The sequence below is a fragment of the Rhinoderma darwinii genome, chromosome 2 (assembly GCF_050947455.1).
Source record: "Rhinoderma darwinii isolate aRhiDar2 chromosome 2, aRhiDar2.hap1, whole genome shotgun sequence".
NCBI lineage: Eukaryota > Metazoa > Chordata > Amphibia > Anura > Rhinodermatidae > Rhinoderma > Rhinoderma darwinii.
The window spans coordinates 42,836,428-42,860,926 of record NC_134688.1 but is presented as its reverse complement, the minus strand read 5'-3'; the positions used below and the strand labels follow the sequence as shown (position 1 = coordinate 42,860,926).

The 24,499-nt window shown below is 43.7% G+C and overlaps 1 protein-coding gene across 2 annotated transcripts in view; it reads left to right on the top strand.

Moving 5' to 3' along the window:
* C2H11orf65 (chromosome 2 C11orf65 homolog) overlaps positions 1-24,499 on the top strand; it is a 110,844-nt gene that overhangs the window by 78,788 nt on the left and 7,557 nt on the right. For both annotated transcript variants that reach the window (XM_075851595.1, XM_075851594.1), the window contains exons 7-8: positions 11,065-11,235; positions 24,100-24,155. In XM_075851595.1, coding sequence (XP_075707710.1) covers positions 11,065-11,235; positions 24,100-24,155 — 227 coding nt within the window. The remainder of the gene's footprint in view (positions 1-11,064; positions 11,236-24,099; positions 24,156-24,499) is intronic.

Sequence of the window (24,499 nt, the reverse complement as noted above, 5' to 3'; positions counted from 1 at the left end):
TTTCAGGAGAACACAGCACCGTAATTTCAGCTGTCATGGCATGTTGAGGCGCTTTTCGCTGCGCCCATTACGGACGTAATTGGAGCTGTTTTTCTATGGAGTCCATGGAAAACGGCTCCATTTACGTCTGAAGAAGTGACAGGCACTTCTTTGACGCGGGCGTCTTTTTTACGCGCCGCCTTTTGACGGCGGCGCGTAAAAAAAATGACCGTCGGCACAGAACATCGTAAGACCCATTCAAATGAATGGGCAGATGTTTGCCAACGCTTTTGAGCCGCATTTTCGGACGTAATTCAATGCTAAAACGCCCGAATTATGTCCGTAAATAGGGTGTGTGAACCCAGCCTTAGTGACGCCCCCGGCTGCTAGTGCTGCATTGTTGTGTCACATAGGAGACCCAGCGATGCAGCTGAAAGCTGCGGACCGTCGGCCATGAGGAGTTTGCGAGGGGGGGGGCCCAATAAGAACTTTTGCATCGGGGCCCATGAGCCTTTAGCTACGCCCCTAGCACAGTGTATACATACAGCGCCAGCTGCTGGAGATCTTTTTGGCAGACAGAAACATTGACGCTTCCATCCAACTAGTTTACATTCACAATGCAATAATAATCTCACCTGCTGCCACCTGAGCTACAATTAAAAAATTTACTTTAAAAACATCCAATTCATCTGTCACATTTTTAGTTTGTCCTCGTGCCATCACTTTAAATTTTTAGCAAATAAACAATTCAGTATGACACCATGAAACTGAAACAGAGGAAGTGTTTGTTTTTGACTCACTAGTGCAAAAGGAAACTCACTGGAATCAATAGGATGCATTGTATGGCTTTGGCACATAAATCTATTACAAAAACTGCATGTGTGATTCCAGCCTAAGGCCGGGATCACACACACAATTTTGATGCAATTTTTGGCTCAGTTTTTTTAACTAAAGCCAGAAGTGGACCTAAAGGGAAGGAAACGTATATAGAAAAGGCTAATACATTTCCTTTCTTTTGTGTCCACTTCTATGTTTGGCTCAAAAAACGGAGTCAAAAACTGCATCTAAACTGTGTGTGATCCTGACCTATAAGGTGAATGTCTGAGCTCCTTTTATTTTCATCCTGTATATATTTGTCACTGTGCTTCCTGCATTACTAAGAAAAGGGATAGGAGGAAACATTGACAGTCAAGTCACAGGCTGTAAGGGCAACATTTTTCATAGACTGAACATTCAGGCTTTACGGTCGTGATTTCTCACCTTTTTGAGTTGTGCTGGTTCATCGGCACACCTCATTTTTACTGTTTGTTGAGTCTTAGTCTCAGTGGTTTGCGGTTTGCTTGCCTTCAGAGTTGACATTGGTTATCGGCTTTGCACAGCTTTCCCGTTGTCCAGAAGAATCCAATAGTGAAAGAAAAAGACCCCTTCCTTGGCGCTCCTGTGTTAGCAGTGGATCCTGATGCCTGAAGAAGACCTTGGTGCAAGGCCAAAACGCGTTGCAGTAACTTCAAATAAAAAAATAATTGTTCTGAATGAAGCTCAATTTACCAAAGATCCAGCTGGATCCACCACTAACACAGGAGCACCAAGGAAGGAGTCTTTTTACCTTCACTATTGGATCATCCATAAGTGTGACATGGGCACTGACATAATGCATAAAGTAAACAAAAAATGAGGAATGTGGGGGAATCACTAAACAGACAGTAATCAGGTGAATTATTCATGCTACATGTAGTGGCATGCACTGGGAGGGGGATTATGCCGATAAACTCTCTCCTTTGACAGATTTAGGGATCTGGAGTCTCTGCTAGTGATTTTTGGCTGCGTGTTTCTGAACTCAGACAGAGGTAATGGGATGCACTGCTCCCCTCACAGCTGACATTGGTGGTACAGTGGAAACAAGCAGCAAGGAAAAAGAAGTACATGAAAAGAAATGGCATGCACACCTACACCAGAACCTTGTGAAGCATCACCGGCCCCAGGGAATGTTCAGCGGCATGTGGCTGGCACAGATATGAGGGCATGTTAATGGCATTATCAGGCACTGTGACTGGTATTATACTTAATATCTCCTAATGCAAGAAATAGTAATGGGCTAGGTAATGTCCCTGCGGAACAACCTCCCTTGTATAATGAAGAGGCAACTCTATAATAGTTAGAAAAAATGGAGAGGAAACCTCCAGCTCACCTGATACGTAGCTTTGTATCTAACAATAGCCATGACTAAGGACGCATGAGGCGTCTGAAACGCGTAGGCTCCTCTTTGGATTGATATCCCTCCTTGCACATTAGCATTTCAGCCTATTGATCCTTTTTAAATGACCTAATAAAACTTGGAAACAGTTTCCATTTTACCTACACCAGCGCTGGACCCAACCTTTTTTGTTCCTGTCTATAATAGTTACATATACACACAAGAAACAGAGTATAGAGCCAAGTATATATGAAAGGAATAACAAATTTTATTAAATACATATAAAAACATACATGTTAAAAAGGTACATGAGTGGAGAGACTCTATATAATACAAACACAGGTAAGTAGGAAAACCAAGTGTATGGTGTCTTTAAAGTCCTTGTATTAAGGACATATAAATAGGGCAGTGTGCTATCATAAATAGCGTTAGTTGTTTGGAATATGGACTGTTTTGTTAAGGACAGAAATGTCTGAAGAGTGTTTACTGAAGTACAATATCCCTAACATGGATAACTCAGATAGCTTAGATAGTCTTACCCATAGTAAAAGTCCTGGTAGCCTGGGTGCCTGTGTATAGAACCCCGACGCGCGTTTCGCGATATCCGCTTCCTCAAGGGGTATAAAGGTGTCTAACTAATGTGTGCCCTAAATAGTATGTATCCAGGTGATTGCGATCCAATTAAGTGAATGTTGCCACGTCCCTAGGTGTGCGGCGCACATCCATCGACGCGACCGGAAGTGTGGCATGCCCCACATTCGGCCTCCAGTGCTGCGGCGCCATCCGGGTTCCTGACGCGTACCAGGAAATCCAGACATGCGCACCACACTATAGGAGGCTCGGACGGGGTCAGCGACAGTCTCGGTCACGTGCGTATGGAGCGCGCTCCCCATAGGATGATGGGAGCAAAAGACAGGTAAGTGTCAAAATGTTAATATGTGTTTGTAATGTACCATAGGACTGCCCACTTCATATGTCCTTGATCAAAAAACCAAACATAGATAAATGTGCAGGTAATGATATTTGTGTCAAAACAGGAAAAAATTTGTGAAAGTATAGTAACACATGATATCTTGATCGTAAAGTGTTTGTGGATACAGAAAATTGTGAAGGGAACATTCATTTTGAAAAGTTCATATATTAACAGTGCAATATGTTTATATTACTTTATGAAACCACATAAAGATATAAATTGTAACCTGGAAAAAAAAAATAAAAAAATACATAATAAGAAAATTAATTAATATAAAAGTGCATCAAGGAGCATAAGTGTAGACGCAAATACGCCTCCCACATAGACTCAAAATTCAATTAATGAAAATACAAAGTAGTGTAAACAAAATAATTATTTAAATAAACCACAAAAATTTAGGGTCGTCTGTAAAAGACAGACGGCAAAGAGTATTCACAGAAAGGAGAGGGGGGAGAGGGAAGTGGCAGGAACTTGGCACATCACAAATTCAGATCTTCCGTATACGACATATTTGTCTTAATCCATAATATAGAGAATCGTCTGGGTTTTAGGTTCTGGTTTCAAATATATGGGCACTCAGAGTATAGTTAACTGGTACAACAAATACCTGTTTAAAAAGATATTATATTAGTACGAGACACACAAATCATAAAAAGGGATTAAAAATAGAAAACTGGTAATAGGTGGTTGAGCTTATCATAGGTAGGGTGCGAAACTAAGTTTCTCATTAAGTCCAGATGGTGTCATGGACCCCAGTTGGACAATCCATCTGCACTCTTTCTGTGCCAGAACCTTCTTCATGTTGCCCCCCCCTGATGCCACAGATTTTTAAAGATTTGGGATTACATCCGTGGTACAATTTAAAGTGCCTTGGTAGGGTTTTCAACTCTGTGAGATCATCTATGGCACTCGCTCCAACAATATCCCTCACATGTTCTCTTGTACGTACTCTTAACTCCCTAGATGTCAGACCTATATATACCTTCGGACACCCACACACAGCGTAATAGATGATATGCGTGGTACTACAGGAGATGTAATCTCTAATATCAAAAGATTGAGTACCATCCACGGTTTCAAATTTTGTGGCCCTACTGATATTTGGGCATGCAACACAATTGCCGCATGGGTAGCAGCCTACCCTTTGTCCACGTGATCCAAAGTAATTCACTTTTTTTGGCGTATAATGGCTTTTTACTAAAAGATCTCCAAGGTTTCTGCTTCTCTTGGCCGTCATCAATGGTCTTTCACCCAGACAGAAAGCCAGAGCTGGCTCAGATCTTAGGATGGACCAATGTTTCCCCAAATCCACATTTCCTCCCAACGATTATTATAGGTGGTGATAAACCTTATAGCTGTTTCCCCTGTTCTACCGGTTTTGGTTCTTAAAAGATCCGTGCGGGGTGTATTTTTTAGCTCTATGGTATCCTGCTTTGATAGATCTTTTACTATATCCCCTGTCTTCAAATCTAGGTTTAAGATCCGCAGACTGTTGTTCAAATAGATGGTCAGTGGAGCAGATCCGCCTCATCCTGAGGAACTGCCCAACTGGGATGGCTTTTACTGTAGACGGTGTATGGGAAGAAGAGGCATGCAGCAATGAGTTGACCGAAGTGGATTTGTGGAAAACATCCGTTTGGAGAAATCCACATTCGTCAGTAAAGATTGAAATATGCAAAAATTCAATTTTCTGTCTGTGAAAGGTGTATGTCAATTTCACATTAACCTCATTCACGTTCAGTTGCTGCATGAACCTCCTCAACTCACACTCCGAGCCCTGCCACACAAATAGAATATCGTCTATGTAACGGAGCCAGCACTGCACATGGTCAGCGGCGTGAGCGCCATCCCCATGAAAATCCCGCCTCTCCCAGAGTCCGAGAAACAGGTTCGCATAGGATGGCGCGCACGCCGCACCTATGGCAGTGCCTTGTGTCTGGAGGTAAAAATTATCCTTGAACACAAATGCATTGTGACTCAGAATGTACTGTAAGAGTTCAAGGATTAGTTCACAGATTTCTCCATCCCAGTTGCTAGTCCCCAGGAAGAAGCGGACCACCTCCAGACCATCTTGATGTCTTATACATGTGTATAGTGACTCAATATCTGCAGTCACTAAATACATATCGGCCTCAATTTGAATCCCGTCTAATCTCCCTAAGACATCTGTTGTGTACCTTACATATGATGGTAACTCTATCACTAGGGGTTTTAAGTAATGATCTACAAATTTACATATAGGTTCACATAGGCCTTCCATACCCGACACGATTGGCCGTCCCGGGGGTTCTATTGGGTTTTTGTGGATCTTTGGCAAAAAATATAATTTGGGAATTTTTGGATCCTTGATCATTAATCCTTCATATTTTTTTTTTGTTGATGATCCCCTTATCCAGGGCTTTGTTCAGAATTTTGCCAATGGATTATAAGTTAGTTTTGCATACATCTGTTTATCTCTGAGTTGTCTGAATGCTTCTCTCTCATATTTGTCTGTCGGCCAGACCACAATGTTTCCCCCTTTATCTGCAGCCTTAATAACCACATCATCCAAGGATTAGAGTTCTTTCAAGGCTTGTCTCTGTGGAGCTGTTAAATTGTCTTTAAACTTAGATTTAGATAGTTGTTTGAGTTCATCCACCACCAATTTTGTGAATATTTCTACTTGGGGGCATAGAGATAAAGGGGGGAACCTTGTGGATCTGGGTAAAACCGACGTTGGAAACTTACCAGTTGTGGTAATTTGTTCTTGTAGTAGTTCTTCTAGTGCCTGCAGGGCCTCCCCCTCCATCTCACTATCAATCTCCAAGGAGCCGGACCCCCTTCTATGTCATTTTTTTAAAACAAGCTTTCTAGAGAACAAATGTAGGTCCTTCAGAGCTGTGAAAAAATCAAAAGAAGTAGTGGCTGAAAATGTCAACCCCCTACTGAGAACCTCACATTGGGCATCAGAGAGGGCATGAGAAGAAAGGTTTATTACCTCCAGATTGTTTCCTGATCTCTTCTCCTGTTGCTGGTTCATCGGCTTCTTGCGTTTAGCGTATCTGTCATACTGTCTTCTTGAGACATGGGAGCCTAGATTGCTTCCAATGTTAGTGCTGATTTTTGTGTCACGTATTCTAACTGACTCTTCCCCTGAAGTTATATTATGGATTAAGACAAATGTGCCATATACGGAAGATCTGAATTTGTGATGTGCCAAGTTCCTGCCACTTCCCTCTCCCCCCTCTCCTTTCTGTGAATATTCACTCTTTACCGTCTGTCTTTTACAGACGACCCTAAATTTTTGTGGTTTATTTAAATAATTATTTTGTTTACACTACTTTGTATTTTCATTAATTGAATTTTGAGTCTATGTGGGGGGCGTATTTGCGTCTACAATTATGCTCCTTGATGCACTTTTATATTAATAAATTTTCTTATTACGTCTTTTTTTCTTTTTCTTTTTCCACGTTACAATTTATATCTTTATGTGGTTTCATAAAGTAATATAAACATATTGCACTGTTAATATATGAATTTTTCAAAATGAATGTTCCCTTCCCAATTTTCTGTATCCACAAACACTTTACGATCATGTGTTACTATACTTTCACACATTTTTTTCTGTTTCGACACACATATCATTAACCCCTTAGCGCACCAGGAAGCACCGGTACGTCCTGCATTGAAGTGCTTTAAGGCACATGGACGTACCGGCACGTCCTGGCTAAAAACTGTCACCCTGTCAAAGGACAAGGTGACAGAACTGTGCCGTCAACTGTTTATGACAGTTGATCGGCACAGTAAGACGGCAGGGGACCATTCACAGCGGTCTGCCAGCGATCGCTGTGATTGGTCAGTCAAAGCAGACTGACCAATCAGAGCTCCATGACGTGTGTATGTGATGGCGCTGGCTCAGAAGCTGAGCCAGCGCTATCACCGCCGGGAATCAGCTGTCCGACGCCCCTCTGCAACGGCCAGGACCGGAGCTAGGCTTCGATCCGGCCGATTAACCCCTTCGATGAATCGATCAACGTGATCGATGCATCGAAGTGTCTTGTAGCCTGTCGGCAACCACGATGGTTGCCACGGGCGCGGGTGTCAGCTGTTTGTCACAGCTGACATCGTGCCCTAACGGCCAGGACCGGAGCAAGGCTCCGATCCAGCCGATTAACCCCTTAGATCGTACCCTATGGTTGCTAATGACAACCATCGGCACCCGCTATGGCAACCATAGCCTAACAATCGCTTCCTAGTACGGAAGCCTATTAGGCCCCGCCGGGAGGCGAAGCCTAATAGGCTTGCTGTCAGTGAATAGCTGACAGCTCTAATACACTGCACTATGTAGGTAGTGCAGTGTATTAGAATAGCGATCAGGGCTTCATGCCTTCAAGTTCCCTAGTGGGACAAAAAAAACAAGTTAAAACAAGTTAATAAAAATGTTGTAAAAAAGTAAAAAAAATAAGTTTCATGTTAAAAAACACTACAACAGCCTTTTTTCCTATAATAAGTCTTTTATTATAGGAAAAACCAAAAAACATTAAAAAAAGTACACATATGTGGTATCCCCGCGTCCGTAACGACCCAAACTATAAAAATATCATGCTATTTTACCCCTTGTGGGAAAAAAAGTTGGGTGCAAAACTACATATTTTTGGGAAAAAAAAAATGTTTTTCATTTTCACTGCCTCATTCTAATACAATTTATGAAACACCTGTGGGATCAAAATGCTCAGTACACCCCTAGGTGATTACCCTGAGGGGTAAAGTTTCCAAAATGGAGTCACTTCTCAGGGGTTTCTACTGTACGGGTACCTCAAGGGCTCTGCAAATGCGACATGGCGCCCAAAAAACAATCAACCAAAATCTACATGCCAAGTAGCACTCCTGCCATTCTGAGCCCTGCGGTGTATCCAAGCAGCAGTTTATAACCACATATGGGGTATTGCCGTACTCGGGAGAAATTGCTTTGCAATTGTTGGGGCGCTTTTTCTCCTTTATTCCTTGTGAAAATGAAAACAATTCAACATTTTAGTGGAAAGAATGTAGATTTTCATTTTCACTGCATAATCCCAATAATTCAGCAAAAAAACTGTGGGGTCAAAATGCTCACTATACCGCTAGATAAATTCCACGAGGGGTATAGTTTCCCAAATGGGGTCACTTTTGCCGGGTTTGCACTATTTTGGCCCCTCAGTGGCTTTGCAAATGTCACATGGGGCCGCAAACCATTCCAGCAAAACTTGAGCTCCAAAAGTCAAATGGCGCTCCGTCCTTTCTAACTTCCGCCATGTGTCCAAACAGCAGTTTATTACCACATATGGGGTATTGCTGTGCTCAGAAGAGTTTGCTTTACAAATGTTGGGGTGTTTTTTCTCCTTTATCTATTGTAAAAATGAAAAAATCTGAGATAAACGACATTTTATTAGAAAAAATTTAGATTTTCAATTTCACGGCATAATTCCCATAAATTCAGCAAAAAGCGTGTAGGGTCAAAATGCTAACTATACCCCTAGAAAAATTCCTTGAGGGGTGTAGTTTCCAAAATGGAGTCACTTTTGGGGAGTTTCCACTGTTATGGTCCCTCCAGGGCTTTGCAAACACGACATGGCACCGAAAACCATTCCAGCAAAATCTGCGCGCCAAAATCCAAATGGCCCTCGTTCCCTTCTGAGCTCTGCCGTGGGTCCAAACAGCAGTTTATTACCACATATGGGGTATTGCCGTAATCGGGAGACATTGCTTTACAAATGTTGGGGTGCTTTTTCTCCTTTATTCCTTGTAAAATTGAAAACATCGTATGTTTTTTCAGAAAAATTTTCACAGACCAGTTCCAATAAATTTAGCAAAAAACCTGTGGGCTAAAAATGCTAACTATACGTCTTGAAAAATTCCTTGAGGGGTGTAGTTTCCAAAATGGGGTCACTTTTGGGGGGTTTCCACTGTTTTGGCACCACAAGACCTCTTCAAACCTGACATGGTGATTAAAATATATTCTAATAAAATAGAGGCCCCAAAATCCACCAGGTGCTCCTTTGCTTCTGAGGCCGGTATTTCAGTCCATTACCACACTAGGGCCACATGTGGGATATTTCTAAAAATTGCAGAATCTGGGCAATAAATATTGAGTTGCATTTCTCTGGTAAAACCTTCTGTGGTACAGAAAAAAACTGTATTACAAATGAATTTCGTAAAAAAAATAATTTAAATTTAAATTAGTAAATTTCTCTACTTTGCTTTATTTCCTGTGAAATGCCTAAAGGGTTAAGATAATTTCTGAATGTGGTTTTGAATACTTTGAGGGGTGCAGTTTTTAAAATGGGGTGTTTTATAGGGGGTTTCTAATATATAAGGCCCTCAAAGCCGCTTCAGAACTGAACTGGTCCCTGAAAAAATAGCCTTTTGAAATTTTCTTGAAAATGCGAGAAATTGCAGCTAAAGTTCTAAGCCTTGTGAGGTCATAGAAAAATAAAAGCACGTTCAAAAAACGATGTAAACATAAAGTAGACATATGGGAAATGTTAACTAGTAAATATTTTGTGTGGTATTACGATCTGTTTTACAAGAAGATACATTACAATTTAGAAAAATGCAGATTTTTGCAAATTTTCTCTAAATGTTGGTGTTTTTTACAAATAAATATTGAATTTAACGCCGAAATTTTTTCAGTATCATAAAGTACAATATGTCACAAGAAAACAGTCTCAGAATCGCTTGGATAGGCAAAAGCATTCTGGAGTTATTACCACATAAAGTGACACATGTCAGATTTGCAAAAATCGGCTGTGTCCACAAGGCCAAAATAGGCTGTATCCTTAAGGGGTTAACTGCACATTTATCTATGTTTGGTTTTTTGATCAAGGACATATGAAGTGGGCAGTCCTATGGTACATTACAAACACTTATTAACATTTTGACACTTACCTGTTCTTTGCTCCCATCGTCCTATGGGGAGCGCTCTCCATACGCACGTGACCGAGACTGTCGCTGACCCCGTCTGAGCCTCCTATAGTGTGGTGCGCATGTCTGGATTTCCTGGTACGCGTCAGGAACCCGGATGTGCGCCGCAGCACTGGAGGCCGGATGTGGAGCATGCCACACTTCCGGTCGCGTCGATGGATGTGCGCCGCACACCTAGGGACGTGGAAACATTCACTTAATTGGTTCGCAATCACCTGGATACATACTATTTAGGGCACACATTAGTTAGACACCTTTATACCCCTTGAGGAAGCGGATATCGCGAAACGCGCGTCGGGGTTCTATATACAGGCTACCAGGACTTTTACTATGGGTAAGACTATCTAAGCTATCTGAGTTATCCATGTTAGGGATATTGTACTTCAGTAAACACTCTTCAGACATTTCTGTCCTTAACAAAACAGTCCATATTCCAAACAACTAACGTTATATACGATAGCACACTGCCCTATTTATATGTCCTTAATACAAGGACTTTAAAGACACCATACACTTGGTTTTCCTACTTACCTGTGTATATATATTATATAGAGTCTCTCCACTCATGTACCTTTTTAACATGTATGTTTTTATATGTATTTAATACAATTTGTTATTCCTTTCATATATACTTGACTGTGGCTGGTATTGTAATGGTGGTACTTTGTTGGTGCTTAGTAATGCGGGCACTGATTGTGGTTGGCAAGTGCATGCGATGCTCATGAACCCCTCCTAATGAAATCTTATGTGTATCCTTATGTGCAAAATTCTAACCCTAGACCATCGTAATAGACAAGAGATCAGAAAATCCTGACAAACAGGGCACTTGTCATTCCACCATCAGTCCTGGCATCACTTTTTGACAAGCAAAGAGCCACCACTTTAGAAAACGCAATGACTGGCAAATGTTATTTGGATATCATATCAATGTCAATGTAGTTACTGATAGTGTTTTCTCTTTCCAATATGGCTTCTTCAGGTATTATGAAGGAAGTTTACATGTACAGACTACAGAACCAAACACAGCAATTCTAGTCCAGCGAGCCACTGAGGGAGTCATGCAGTCAGTGGAGCAGCACGGACCTCAGGCTGTCCTGGACTGGGAGGTGGACGAACTCCTCAACTGGACTAATGCCCTAAACTATGATGAGTAAGTATGGAGGTGTCCTATGTCAGGTCAGTGAACTTCATGCTCTACATCAGGGTTCAGCTACCAGTGTCACCAGTGCCACAGCCGGCACCTATGGCACTGTTTGCTGGCACACTACTTTCTCCCAGTGTCCAGCGCCGTTGTGTGCATGGCAGCACTTAACACAGGGAGAGAGAGCGGCGCTTCATTTTGCGCTTGGCTGTGCTGATCACCAGGAGAGAGAGCGGCGCTTCATTCTGTTTGTCGTTGCTGAACACTTGGCAAGCACACGATGTAGCACTTCTCTCTCCTGGGGTTCAGTATCGCCAAGCTCATAATAAAGTGCTGCTCTCTCCTCATTATCAGCGACGCAAGGACAGAGATCAGTAACCACTCTGTAAAAGAGTAAGTTCACCCTCCCCAAACTGGTGTTCCCGGTCTCTCCTATGTGCACACCCCAAATCTGGTTTTCAGTAACCAGTCTCTCTTATGTGCACCCCCCAAGCCACAGTCTATCCTGTCTGCAGTTCCCCCTAGCTGGTGCTCAGTAGTCGTGGTCTCTATGTGCACCCCCTTCCCCAGCTGGTGCTCAGTAATCGTGGTCTCTATGTGCACCCCCTTCCCCAGCTGGTGCTCAGTAATCGTGGTCTCTATGTGCACCCCCTTCCCCAGCTGGTGCTCAGTAATCGTGGTCTCTATGTGCACCCCCTTCCCCAGCTGGTGCTCAGTAATCGTGGTCTCTATGTGCACCCCCTTCCCCAGCTGGTGCTCAGTAATCGTGGTCTCTATGTGCAACCGCTTCCCCAGCTGGTGCTCAGTAATCGTGGTCTCTATGTGCACCCCCTTCCCCAGCTGGTGCTCAGTAATCGTGGTCTCTATGTGCACCCCCTTCCCCAGCTGGTGTTCAGTAGCTGTTCATGGGTTCGTTGGTGTTCACGTTTGCATGCCACACTGAGTACTTCATAATTGTTTTTTGTTTTCTTATCGGCACACCATACAAAAAAGGTTGCCTGCCCCTGCGCTACATGTTGCACTGTCCAGCAGACCTCCTCATACATACAGTAGATCTCTATGAAGAATGCTTCAACCACTGCACATTACCAGACTCTGAACGAGATATATAATGACACCTCAGGCTGTGACATGGGAACATTACACATCGTCCAATCACAATGAATCCTGCACATTCAATAGGCTGAATGAATGAACCCACACATGTAACATATGCCTAAAGTTAGGACTACACACTGTCACCATTTTTTCTTCTCTGTCATGCGACAACATTGCTGACATCTCTCCATTAAATTAATGGAACCTCAAAAGAGTTGTGTTGCACCAAAGTGGCAGTCAACTGTACATCTTTGGTGCAACTATTGTGCAACAAAAGTCGCTGTGTAGCACTAGTCTACAGGTGATCAGAAGAAGCATAAAGCGCAAAAAATCATACTAAGACTAATCTGTCATGTTCCCAGTAATAATATATCTAGTATTATTTATTTATGCTGATATTGTATAGTCTATCCTCCTCATTTCCTTTGTTTTACTTGGTACCAGCACTCCACGCATTTGAAAAAATACCCAGCTGATTTTAATTCCAGAATGACCTCATAAGTGTTCCTGCTCTTGCTTGTGCTCTCAGTTGGCCACTGGGGGCGCATGGCAAGGTGAGCTCATTCCATCTGTTCACATGTTGTGGTGGTGTCTGTTGCTGTAGTGCTGCACTTGTGGGGGGACGTGGCCCAGAGCCAAGGAGGCTTGGCACGGTCTGAAGGCATGGGTGCTTTTGGGCCGCTGGGTTGCTCCCTCTGCAGGAGCGGTGCTGCGGTGGTGGTGGTAGCCATGCGGTGCTGCAACCGCTAGAGTAGGGACCCACTTTAAAGAGGTCGCCGTGAAGTGGCAAGTGGGCTTATACAGTTTGATCAAAATGTTTACAAAGAACCTCATGTTCATGTTTCTAAATTATGCCTAGCGGCTCAGATCAACGTATATACTGTGGATTGTGCGGTCCATGTCTAGTTTCTCACAATGCTGATATTGTGCAAAAAAAGTCGCTGTGTAGCACTAGTCTACAGGTGATCAGAAGAAGCATAAAGCGCAAAAAATCATACTAAGACTAATCTGTCATGTTCCCAGTAATAATATATCTAGTATTATTTATTAAGTGGGATCATTTACCCTGCAGCACCTCCACAGGAAAAAAAAGGCATTACATAGTGTCCATAGAAATCATTGGGCTGTCCATGTAATGCACGGACGGTGCCAGGTCCTCTAGGGAAAAACATTTTTTGCACCAACTCTTTGTTCATGCTAATAGATGAGGGATCTGAACCCTCATCTATCTCCCTATATTATACTCTAATGGGGTATTTGAAAATGGGTTTTTAACAACCCCTTTAAGGACTTTCCAGCCATTTCTCCTGATTGCACCCCCACCTACTTTTCTTATGCAAGCCAATCTGAAGTAGTGACTGATCGAGACCGGTTCTAAATGATTGATTTAAAGAGGTAGTCTCATCATAGACAATCCTTTTAATATGACAGCTGCAAATTGCCATAGCGGCTTCCGAGACTCCCTTCAAACAACGGATTGTACTGAACCATAAACTGCTCATTTCTCCTGACGCTACAAGGGATTTGTAGTATTACTTGCAGCCGTTCAAATAAATGGCCGTTCATGAAATACATGGAAGGACTGGGTCCGCCAAAGTGAGAGCTGCTGTTTGATCCTCTCATAGAGTGGGGGACCCTTCCTCTATGTCATCCATATACCCGAGTAGGTAAAAACATTAAGAAACAGGACAGCCCAGCTCATAGATTCATCCTATATTAGATTATCTGTAAAAATGATCCTACATGATGTGTTGAAAAGTATAATAAAGGTCCGCTGCATCTGTTTTATGTTATTTTATGTATTTCTGTTATAAAGAGGCGCTTTAAAAAAGGTAGAAAAATAGAATTTTTTTTAAAAAAAAGTGATGAAAATGTAGTAAAGAGAGGTTTGTGCAGTTTCACTGGTTGTGGTGTTTGCAGCACATTTAGAGTTTTCCTGGCCGCGGCGCCCCCAGGGATACACAGTAGATGCCACCATGTAGACAGCTGTATATTGCCTCCTCGGTAGTACTCCCCCACCCTCCCTATAAATGATGTCTCAATTCACTTTAACAGCTGACAACAAGAAGAGAATTGAAGTCACTGTGCCAGAATGAGAGGAATAATCGGAGTCCTGGGAGCCAGTGCAGTGACAATAAACAGAATATACTCATAGAAAAGCTTGTTAGCCAGAAAACCCCATGAGGGCTCCTGTGTTTATTCTGTGCAGGATCCTACATTACCGAGTTACGTGTCTAATTATTTTTCTTTTAGCGGCAGCATCATGAGTGATATGACGGAGCCGCACCGTATCCCTGCTAATGGGGTATGATTTGACATTTTAGATACCGTATTCGTCTTGTATACCCGCAAGTGTTGTATTCACCGGTCTCAGGGTAGTGGAAGGGCTTTATTACCCCTTCACATCATTTTACTGATGTGATAGCTGATACCCCTATTTGGCATAATCAGGCCTTACACTCCCTGTTAGTTTTGTCAGCCACTTCTGGACAGAATACAGTGTTAAAATACTGACATGTGTACGTCTAATGTATTTAGAGCATCTGATGAATTAAACTAGGAATTTCCGCTCCCTAAGACCACATTCTACAGATATCTCAATTCTTAGGCCCTAACTTCCAAGCATCATCTTACGCTTCGATTGGTATCTTTAAGCAGCAGGGGCCCAGAGGTTTAATTTCGTCCTTGTGTAAGCAGTTCATTACTACACAGGTGGCGATCGTGGAGTTATGGGTCACGAGCAGGTGGCGACAGCTGGTTCCCTCACTGGGACCAGAGGGATGGCAAGAGGCCATGGAATAGCACCTTAAGGTGTCACCGGCAGCAAACATATAACAATAAGTTAATCCAGGTTTTCATAACTATCTATGTTACTTGACACCCACGAGATGATATAAAATGGGCAGAATTTCTACTATGTGTTATAGATGTTAAGCTGACCAGGCGACTTCTACCATCTAATAGTTATGCCCATCAATTCAGGAGTTTTGGATACAAGTTGTAGATGTCCTGCAGGAGGTGTTAGGTGTGTTAGGTGTACTGTGCAACATGTAGAGGTAGTAATGGTTGGCACTACCTGTAGCTTGCAGCGTCACAGATTCCTGTGCTTACTGGGACTTGTGGTTCGACAGCCTTTGTGTAGCGGTGCTCAGTGCGTATAAGGCCTCATTTACACGAACGTAATATACGCGCGTGCGACGCGCGTGCTTTGCACGCATGTCGTACGCACCTATATTAGTCAATGGGGCAGTTTAGACGATGCGTGAATTGCGCTCAGCGCGTGTGCGCAGAAAAAAACTCACGACATGTTCTATAATCGTGTGTTTTTCGCGCACTCACGCACCCATTGAAGTCAATGGGTGCGTGAAAACCATGCATGCCGCACGGAAGCACTTCCGTGCGAACTGCGTGATTCGCGCAAGAGCTGTCAAACTCCTGAATGTAAACAGAAAAGCACCACGTGCTTTTCTGTTTACAAACATCCAAACGGAGTGTCAAATTCGAGATGAGCGCACCGAACTTCACCGGGTTCGGCCAAACTCGTTTTGACCGAAACCGGTAAAAAATGTTCGGGTACGCGACGTCAGGAGACAGTCACTGTCCACGGTGCTGAAAGCGTTAAACTGGTTCAGCACCATGGACAGTGACTTCCGCTCCGAAAATCCATGAACCTGTAAAAAAAAAAAGACGTTCTGACTTACCGATAACTCCGGTCCGACCTCCCGGGATGACAGTTAAGTCCAAGTGACAGCTGCAGCCAATCACAGGCCAAGCACAGGCTGCAGCCAATCACAGGCTGCAGCGGTCTCATGGACTGCGGCGTCATCCTGGGAGGTGGGGCCGGATGACAAGAGAGGGACGCGTCACCAAGGCAACGGCCGGGAGCCCGGACTGGGGGAAGCAGGAAGTTCTTGGTAAGTATGAAAGTCTTTTTTTATTCACAGGTTGGTGTATATTGTGATCGGCATTCACTGTCGAGGGTGCTGAAAGAGTTACTGCCGATCAGTTAACTCTTTCAGCACCTTGGACAGTGACGGACGTCGACTAGCCTCATCTCTATGATGGCGGCTGCGCGAAAATCACGCAGCCGCGCATCATACACGGATGACACACGGAGCTGCCAAGTGCCTTTTGCGCGCGCAAAACGCAGCGTTTTTTGCGCGCGCAAAACGCACACGCTCGTGTAAATGAGGCCTAAAAGTAAGACTTTAGCAAATGTCAACATGTGGAAAAATAGACCGCACGGCACTCACCACTTGCACAAAGGTTTCTTTTTATTCTATGTTGAGGCAGGCAACACGGGATCAGAAGACAATAGAGCCTACGACCGTTTCACATCCTCCAGACGCTTTAGCTCTATTGTCTTCTGATCCCGTGTTCCCTGCCTCAACATAGAATAAAAAGAAACCTATTTTGCAAGTGGTGAGTGCCGTGCGGTCTATTTTTCTACATGTTGACATGTGTTAGGTGTACCTGTACTTCTTGTACCAAGAGTGTGTTTATTATGTATTCTCTGCGAGGAGGAATGGTCACAATAATCCTGTATCCTATTGGGGTGTTCTCTCTTTTAAGCCAGGAAAGCTATTGCCATGAGATAGATCTTTGGTTCATTGGAAGAATATGGTAAACACAACTCTTATATACACTCCTCCATATTGAAATTGCAACACCAAGAAGGGCAAGCCGTAAGGTTATGCAAATGGAGGAAGTAGCAGGTGTCGCGAAGATCTGAAAATGGTCACATTTTCAAGCTCCAATCTGTGGCAAGTGGGAGGCATAACAGCCAGATTGAAAGCAACGTTTTTGGCCACATGAAACCTCATAAATTGGATCAAGTGGTGTGCAATGATTGCCCGATGCCTCTTGTTCATGGACGTGCTAGTTGTCACCACTTGTCCCAAACGGGAGGGCATATAATCCTTGAACTGATAGATCTTGGTTCATCACTCCGGAAGATCGCTACGCGCCTAGGCCGAGATGTCAGCATTGTGCAACGTTGCGCATCCCGGAGGTTGGGAGAACAACAATGAATGGGAATGACAGCAAGAGGTGCGCGGAGGTGAACCTCTGCATGGACGGATCATCTGATTGGAAGAATGGCGCGTACTGATTCATTCTGTACAGGAAAGGGGAATTGGACATCACATCCCAAGCTTAAAGCGGTAACCAGTGTCAACACAAACCATTAGAAGGCATTTGCACGACATTGGGCTACGAGCCAGACGTCCAGCTACAGGTGTTCCATTGATCACACGCCACCGCTCTCAAAGGCTATCATAGTGCACAGCAAGACGGCAATGGAGGCTGGAATAGAGGTCTATTCTCTTCAGTGATGAGTCCCGCTTTTGTCTTGGACGCAATGATAGCGGGAGATTGGTCTGGAGACCACATGGCCAACGCCATGAAGGGGCCTTCACAGGGGAACATCACAACAGTCCTACTCCCGGGATTTTGGTGTGAGTAGGCATAATGTACGGTGGCCGGACCCCTCTAATCTTCACTTCAGCTACACTAACAGCTCGGCGCTACATTGATTTGGTCGTGGAACCAGTGGTACGAACATTTCTCCAAAGTGTCCCAGAAGCCGTTTTTCAACAGGACAACCCCAGGCAGTGCATGTTGCTCATGCTACTGTGAGCAGCCCACGTGGAGTATACGTGCTACCATGGCCTGCATCGTCTCTGGATTTTGAGCACATCTGTGACGTCATTGGTCGGCAAATGCAAAGGGAGCTGCCAGCAGCCAATCTTGATGATTTGCGTGCCCAAGTGCATTCAGCGTGGCATAAAATTCCTCAGACCACCATTAATAAACTCACTGATAGCATGCCAAGGCGTGTCAGTGCGTGTATTTCTGCACGTAGCACTCATACTCGATACTTAATAAATCAAGATGTTTGGAATATTTTGTTTACAATTTTTATCATTTGCATATCATTAACATGTCTATCAATCCTGTGATTTCCACAATTCCAAAACCTTTCCTTCTTGGTGTTGCAATTTCAATGTTGAGAAGTGTATGAGAAAATGATATACAAAAATAGAGGATGACCAAATTTAAAAAAGTTTCAGTACCTTTGTATGCGTCACCCATACCCTTATATTCTCCTCAAGGCTATGTAAACCTTTGAACATTTTTTTTTTTTAAATTAATTTTTTTCTAAAACAATGTATTTAGGTATTTTAAACAACTTTGTGATTGTTTTTTAATTTAAAAAATATTTTTTTTGATACAGCTTCTATGTATTCTGTTTATAGAGCAGCTCTATCTTGTGTTCAAACCCGAATCCGTCAGGTCTGCGGGACTGACAACTTCGGTGACAGCGGATTCTGCATGTCTCTAACACTGGATCCTAAGTTCATAACTTAGATGTGATCGATAACAGCTGGATACGGCGTGTTAGAGAACCACAGGACCCGCTGTCACCAAAACCATCAGTCTTTCACCGTCTATGGAACTGAAAGAGATAGCCAAGTACCTCGTGATCGCTGGGGGGTCAGCTAGGTAATAAATTTTGCTTATGGGAAATCCCCTTTCACTTTTTGCTTCCAATGGAGAGAAAACGGTCCTGGTCAGGTTCTGATTACTCGTTACATGACACTGCCCTTAGGCTCTCTTCACACGTCGTGGTCAAAATGCAATTTTTGCCACGATTTTCACATAATCGTGGCAAAACTGCGCCATTTTGCTAGATGAATTGCAAAATGTGAACAGCTGTGCTGTAACGAGCTGGGAACCTGTGTGATCATCACCTAAACAGGACAGAATTATATCCCCTTAAAAAGGGTTCCTATTGAGTGACAGCAAGCAGAGATCTTGAAGACTGTGAGGACTTGATACAGAAACATATCGGAAAATTGTATACCTTTTCATTATACAAGGAATAAACTTTATTTATTGATACTGTAGTAACATTCCTTTAAATATATCTAGCCACATGTTATGAACTGGTGGTCACCAATGCATTATAACTAATGGTTGCTTGGCATTCTGAACTAACAAGCCCTCCCTGCTCACATCTGCGTTCGGCCTTCCGTTGTTCTGGAGCAAAACAATTAGAAAACACTTGAAGCGCCGATTCTCTTGAAGGACATAGACAACCGGCGCCTGATAGAACCCATTGACTTTAATGGGGTCTGTCGGGGTGTAAGTGGTTTTACTGGAAGCAATAGAGCAGCATGCAGCACTATCGTGTCCGGTATTTTTGGTCTGATCTGCAACAGAGGCCCATAACAGAGAGTCTAACGTACATGTGAACATCTCCTAAGGGGATGCTACAAGAAGTTTGGGTTCAGGTTTTTTTAGCCACTTTTTTGCTTTTAAAGGAAAGGTGTTGCGGGAAAAAAAATTTTTAGATCAATTTGCTTTTAGTGTGTTATTACATTTTTTTTTATTTATTTGTGTGTTTGTGTTTTACTTTTTTTTCTAACTTTTCTTCACTATGGGGGCTGCCATTTTTTTTTCATCTCTGTTTGTGTCGATTAAGGGTATGTGTACACACACTAATTACGTCCGTAATGTACGGACGTATTTCGGCAGCAAGTAGTGGACCGAACTCAGTGCAGGGAGCCGGGCTCCTAGCATCATACTTATGTACGATGCTAGGAGTCCCTGCCTCTCTGCAGGACAGCTGTCCCATACTGTAATCATGTTTTCAGTACGGGACAGTAGTTCCACTCAGAGGCAGGGACTCCTAGCATCGTACATAAGTATGATGCTAGGAGCCCGGCTCCCTGCACTGTGTTCGGTCCAGTACTTGCGGCCAAAATACGTCCGTCAATTACAGACGTAATTAGTGTGTGTGCACATACCCTAATGACACATACAGAGATGGAATACGGCACACACATCCCCATAGAGAATGCGAACGGGAGCCGTTCGCATTCACTATGGTGTACGCCGTCTGTGTGGGAACGGCGCACGTGCCGCTCCCACACAGTCCAAATGGAAGGTCTTCGGCCGAGCGACATCCGGCGCCATTTTCTTGTGGACCGGAAGCCGCGGCCGGACAGTAAGAGGACTACTTCCGGTCGCGGCTTCCGGACGTGTTCTGAAGCAAGCACTAGGAGCGGAGGGAGCAGCGGCGGCAGGAGCAGGTAAGTTATTTCTGTGTATGTACGTGTTTTAGTGTGTGATTAGCACTGTATGTAAGCCTACTGCACTGTGTATTCGCTCAAAAAATGGCGGCACACAGTGTAGGAGGTTTGAACGCTCAATCCCCTCCTTTCTCCTGGCACTAGCCAGGATAAGGGAGGGGGGATTGTGTGAGGACACTAGAGCGAGTGTGTTTACACCAAATTTGCAGCATAAAGCAATGAGGTTGCTTTACCACATGCCAATGCTGCAATTTTGGGAATTGCTCCCTCTAGTGACCAGCACAGGGAAATGTTATAAATTAGAATCTAATTTATAATATTTCCTGACTTGTGAAAAAAATGTAAAAAATTATAACAATGTCTAATCATTTATACACTAAGGGCGGGTTCACACATGGCGGAATTTCACTTAAATTCCGCTGCGGACACTCCGCAGCGTTAATCCGCAGCGGAGCCGTTTCTCCATTGACTTTCACTTTAATTTAGCAGTGTTCGTTTACACGATGCGTACAATTCCGCTGCGGAGCATAGGCTGCGGAGCGGAATTTGGTGTCCGCAGCATGCTCTGTCTGTTGCGGAGCAGTGGCGGACTGGTTGCGGACTCATGGCGGAATTTCTCCATTGACTTCAATGGAGAGTCAAAATTCCGCAATGAAGTCCGCAGATCTTATGTGTGCTGCGGAGCGTATTGTTTTTACTACCATGACATTTCTTCATTCTGGCTGGACCTATGTATTTCTAGGTCTACAGCCAGACTGAGGAAGTCAATGGGGCTCCCGTAATGACGGGAGCGTTGCTAGGAGACGTCTGTAAATAGTCACTGTCCAGGGTGCTGAAAGAGTTACGCGATCGGCAGTAACTGTTTCTGCACCCGGGACAGTGACTACCGATCTCAATATACATGTATCTGTAAAAAAAAATATAAGTTCATACTTACCGAGAACTCCCTGCGTCTGTCTCCAGTCCGGCCTCCCAGGATGACGTTTCAGTGTAAGTGACGGCTGCAGCCAATCACAGGCCAAGCACAGGCTGCAGCGGTCACATGGACTGGAGCGTCATCCAGGGAGGTCGGGCTGGATGCCGAAAGAGGGACGCGTCACCAAGACAACGGGCGGTAAGTATGAATTTCTTTGACTTTCACTAGGGAAAGTGCTGTCCCTTCTCTCTATCCTGCACTGAATAGGGAGAAGGGAAGCACTTTTCCTGCAGTCCGCAGCGGCCAGTCCGCATCAATTTTCTGCACATTTTGTGCAGATCCGCAGCCGTAATCCGCAACCCGGATTAGGTGCGGCATTGATGCGGACAGTTGCGGAGGAATTCCGCCATGTGTGGTCATGCCCTAACTGTTTAACTAAAAAAAAACAAAAAAACATTCTAGCGACACATTCCCTTTAAACAGATTGGAAAACAATTTTCACTTTGTATCAGTGTTTCAATCCATTTTTGAGCTAAAAATCTGCAATGTTAAATACTTCTGTTTCAAAAAAGACAAAAGCATAGTAGGTATGAGCCAAAAATCAAAACACTACAAAAGAAAACATACGTTAAAGAGATTCCAATAACTAGTAGTTAATGGTTATTGATGGCATATCACCAGGAAAGCCATCTATATGTGATTGGTGCAGGTACGAATGCTGCCACCCCTGTAAATCACGAGAATGACAGGGCCACGGCATTGGACGGAGAGATACAGACCCTTTGGCTTTTATCAGACAACATCCATGACCTCTGAATAGTATTGCAGACATTGAATGGTGCTGAGCTAAAACTGAGCTGTAGTACCAAGCACAATGCAGGCACAAAGGAGGCGCTGAGCAGTGTTTGCTGTATGAACTGTATGTTAAGTTGAGGAGTTAATATGCTGGTGCCGGTAATAAACGTATAATGCGCAGCACAGGGAACTCTTGGTCTACATTTGTTGTGGTGATCCTCATAAGAGCCTGTTTCATCATAGTGATTTATGGTATTGCCACTGTATATAAAGTTCTCCTACAATAATGATGGAATGTCATTGATCTTGTCTGAGCTACGCTGCACTTGCCATCTTATGGACTACTGTAGAAAATGGCTACTACCAAGTAGGGCTATTTAATCCCCACTTGGGATGCACGATACATCGAAACTTCGATACTGTTTCGATACCGTGCACCCTCAAACGGTTCGATACCGTTATTTCATGTATTTCGATACTAAGCTGTGCGGCTGCACAGCTCAGTATTGTAATACATGAATGTATGAGGGGCTGCGGCCGTGTAATACAGCCATTGCCCCGCTCCTGAGAATTGCGCGCGCGTGTTCAGCATGAGGGGATGCGGCTGGCGCTGCACTAATGAGCGGTGGCACTGAAGACAGAACATGGTGGGCGCACTGCAAAACACCCCCATGTTCTGTCTTCAGTGCCTGTGCCACTGCTCATTAGTGCAGCGCCGGCCGCATCACCTCATGCTGACCGTGCGCGCGCTTATTGTCATGAGCGGGGCAATAGCTGTATTACACAGCCGCAGTCCCGCTCTAACGGCGGAGATCAGACAAACTTCTCATCTCCGCCGCTATTCTCTTGAATGCTGTGATCAAAGCGGACTGCAGCATTCAGGGGAAAATGAGAAGGGGGATGCCCTTTGGATCGCGTCACAGGGAAATCCTGTGATGGATCGAGGGCCATACCATATATGGACAGACAGCCCAGAGTCCATTGAAGGACCCCAGGGCTGTCTGACCATATTTTCTGTTAGGGCATACTGAGGTATGTCCTAACAACTGCCTGTGTTCTATCAGTATATAGATATATGCCAGTACATTAAAGTTTAAAAATAAAAAAATAAAGTAATGTTAAATAAAAACACACACACACACACATTACAGTAAGAATTTAAATAAGTCTCGATAAATAAAATATACACATTCAGTATCGTCGCGACCGTAATAACACATTTATAGCGTCATTCATGTTTACGCTGTCATCAAATAAAAAAACTGCTTTCTTTCACTTATTATTGTGAGGCACGAGGTGTGATGAATTTTGAACCTCCATGTGCCTCACATTAATAGTAATTAACCCCATCATGTACCTCACACATTAACCCAACGCTGTCCATTATGACTGAGTGACTGAGGAACATGATGGGGTTAATTACTATTAATGTGAGGCACGTGGAGATTCAAAATTCATCACACCTCGTGCCTCACATCAGGAAATGAAATAACTTTTTTTTAATTATTATTATTGTTGGCAAAAGTATCTTTTTGTTATAGGAGTATCGCAATACTACACGAAGTATTGGTATCGAAGTCCAAATTCTGGTATCGTGACATCCCTAATCCCCACTATATATATGAATGGAAACAGCCAAGTGTGCTCACTGGATGCCACCATTTGTGTCTATGTAGAGCGATAGCCCATGCTTATACTTCTCACAGGCCGAGAGCAGGGATAACAGGGCCCCTTGTTTTCGGCCGTGGTGGGGGTTACAGATTTCGGACTCCCACCTAGCTTACTTTTATTACCGGTTTCATTGATGGTCATAAATGTAAAAAAAGGTGTTGTCATGGAAAAGCCCCTTCAAACAGACGCAGTGACCACCATACATTTACTTTACAGCTTTTCAGTAGGGTGTAAGAATTGCCTTTTCTACCCATGATGCATATGTGGTGCTCTACTAATTCTCAATTTCCTTTGAAGATACATAAGCAGCTGGAAAGCAATAGGAACAAGTAAATCATCCTGTGCATTCACTGGTAAGTTTTATTTACAAAGTACTTGATACCTTTTCAAGCTAAAGCAATATGGCAACTGTTCTACACAATATGTGAGGGGATCACATTGTATCCTGCCGTGGGCCATAACTAATATAAAACTGAGATAAGTATGACGGCACCAGCTACGACATCGCAAATTAGAGTCTTCCAAGCTGCCCCAGTCTTAGGCCGGATTCACACGAGCATGTGCGTTTTGCGCGCGTTGCAGTTCCGTGTGTCATCAGTGAATGGTGCGTGGCTGCGTGATTTTTGTGCATATGCCATCCTTATGACGCGGTTTTGCGGTTTAGAAAAAGAAATAAAGGAAGTGCTTTTATGTTTTC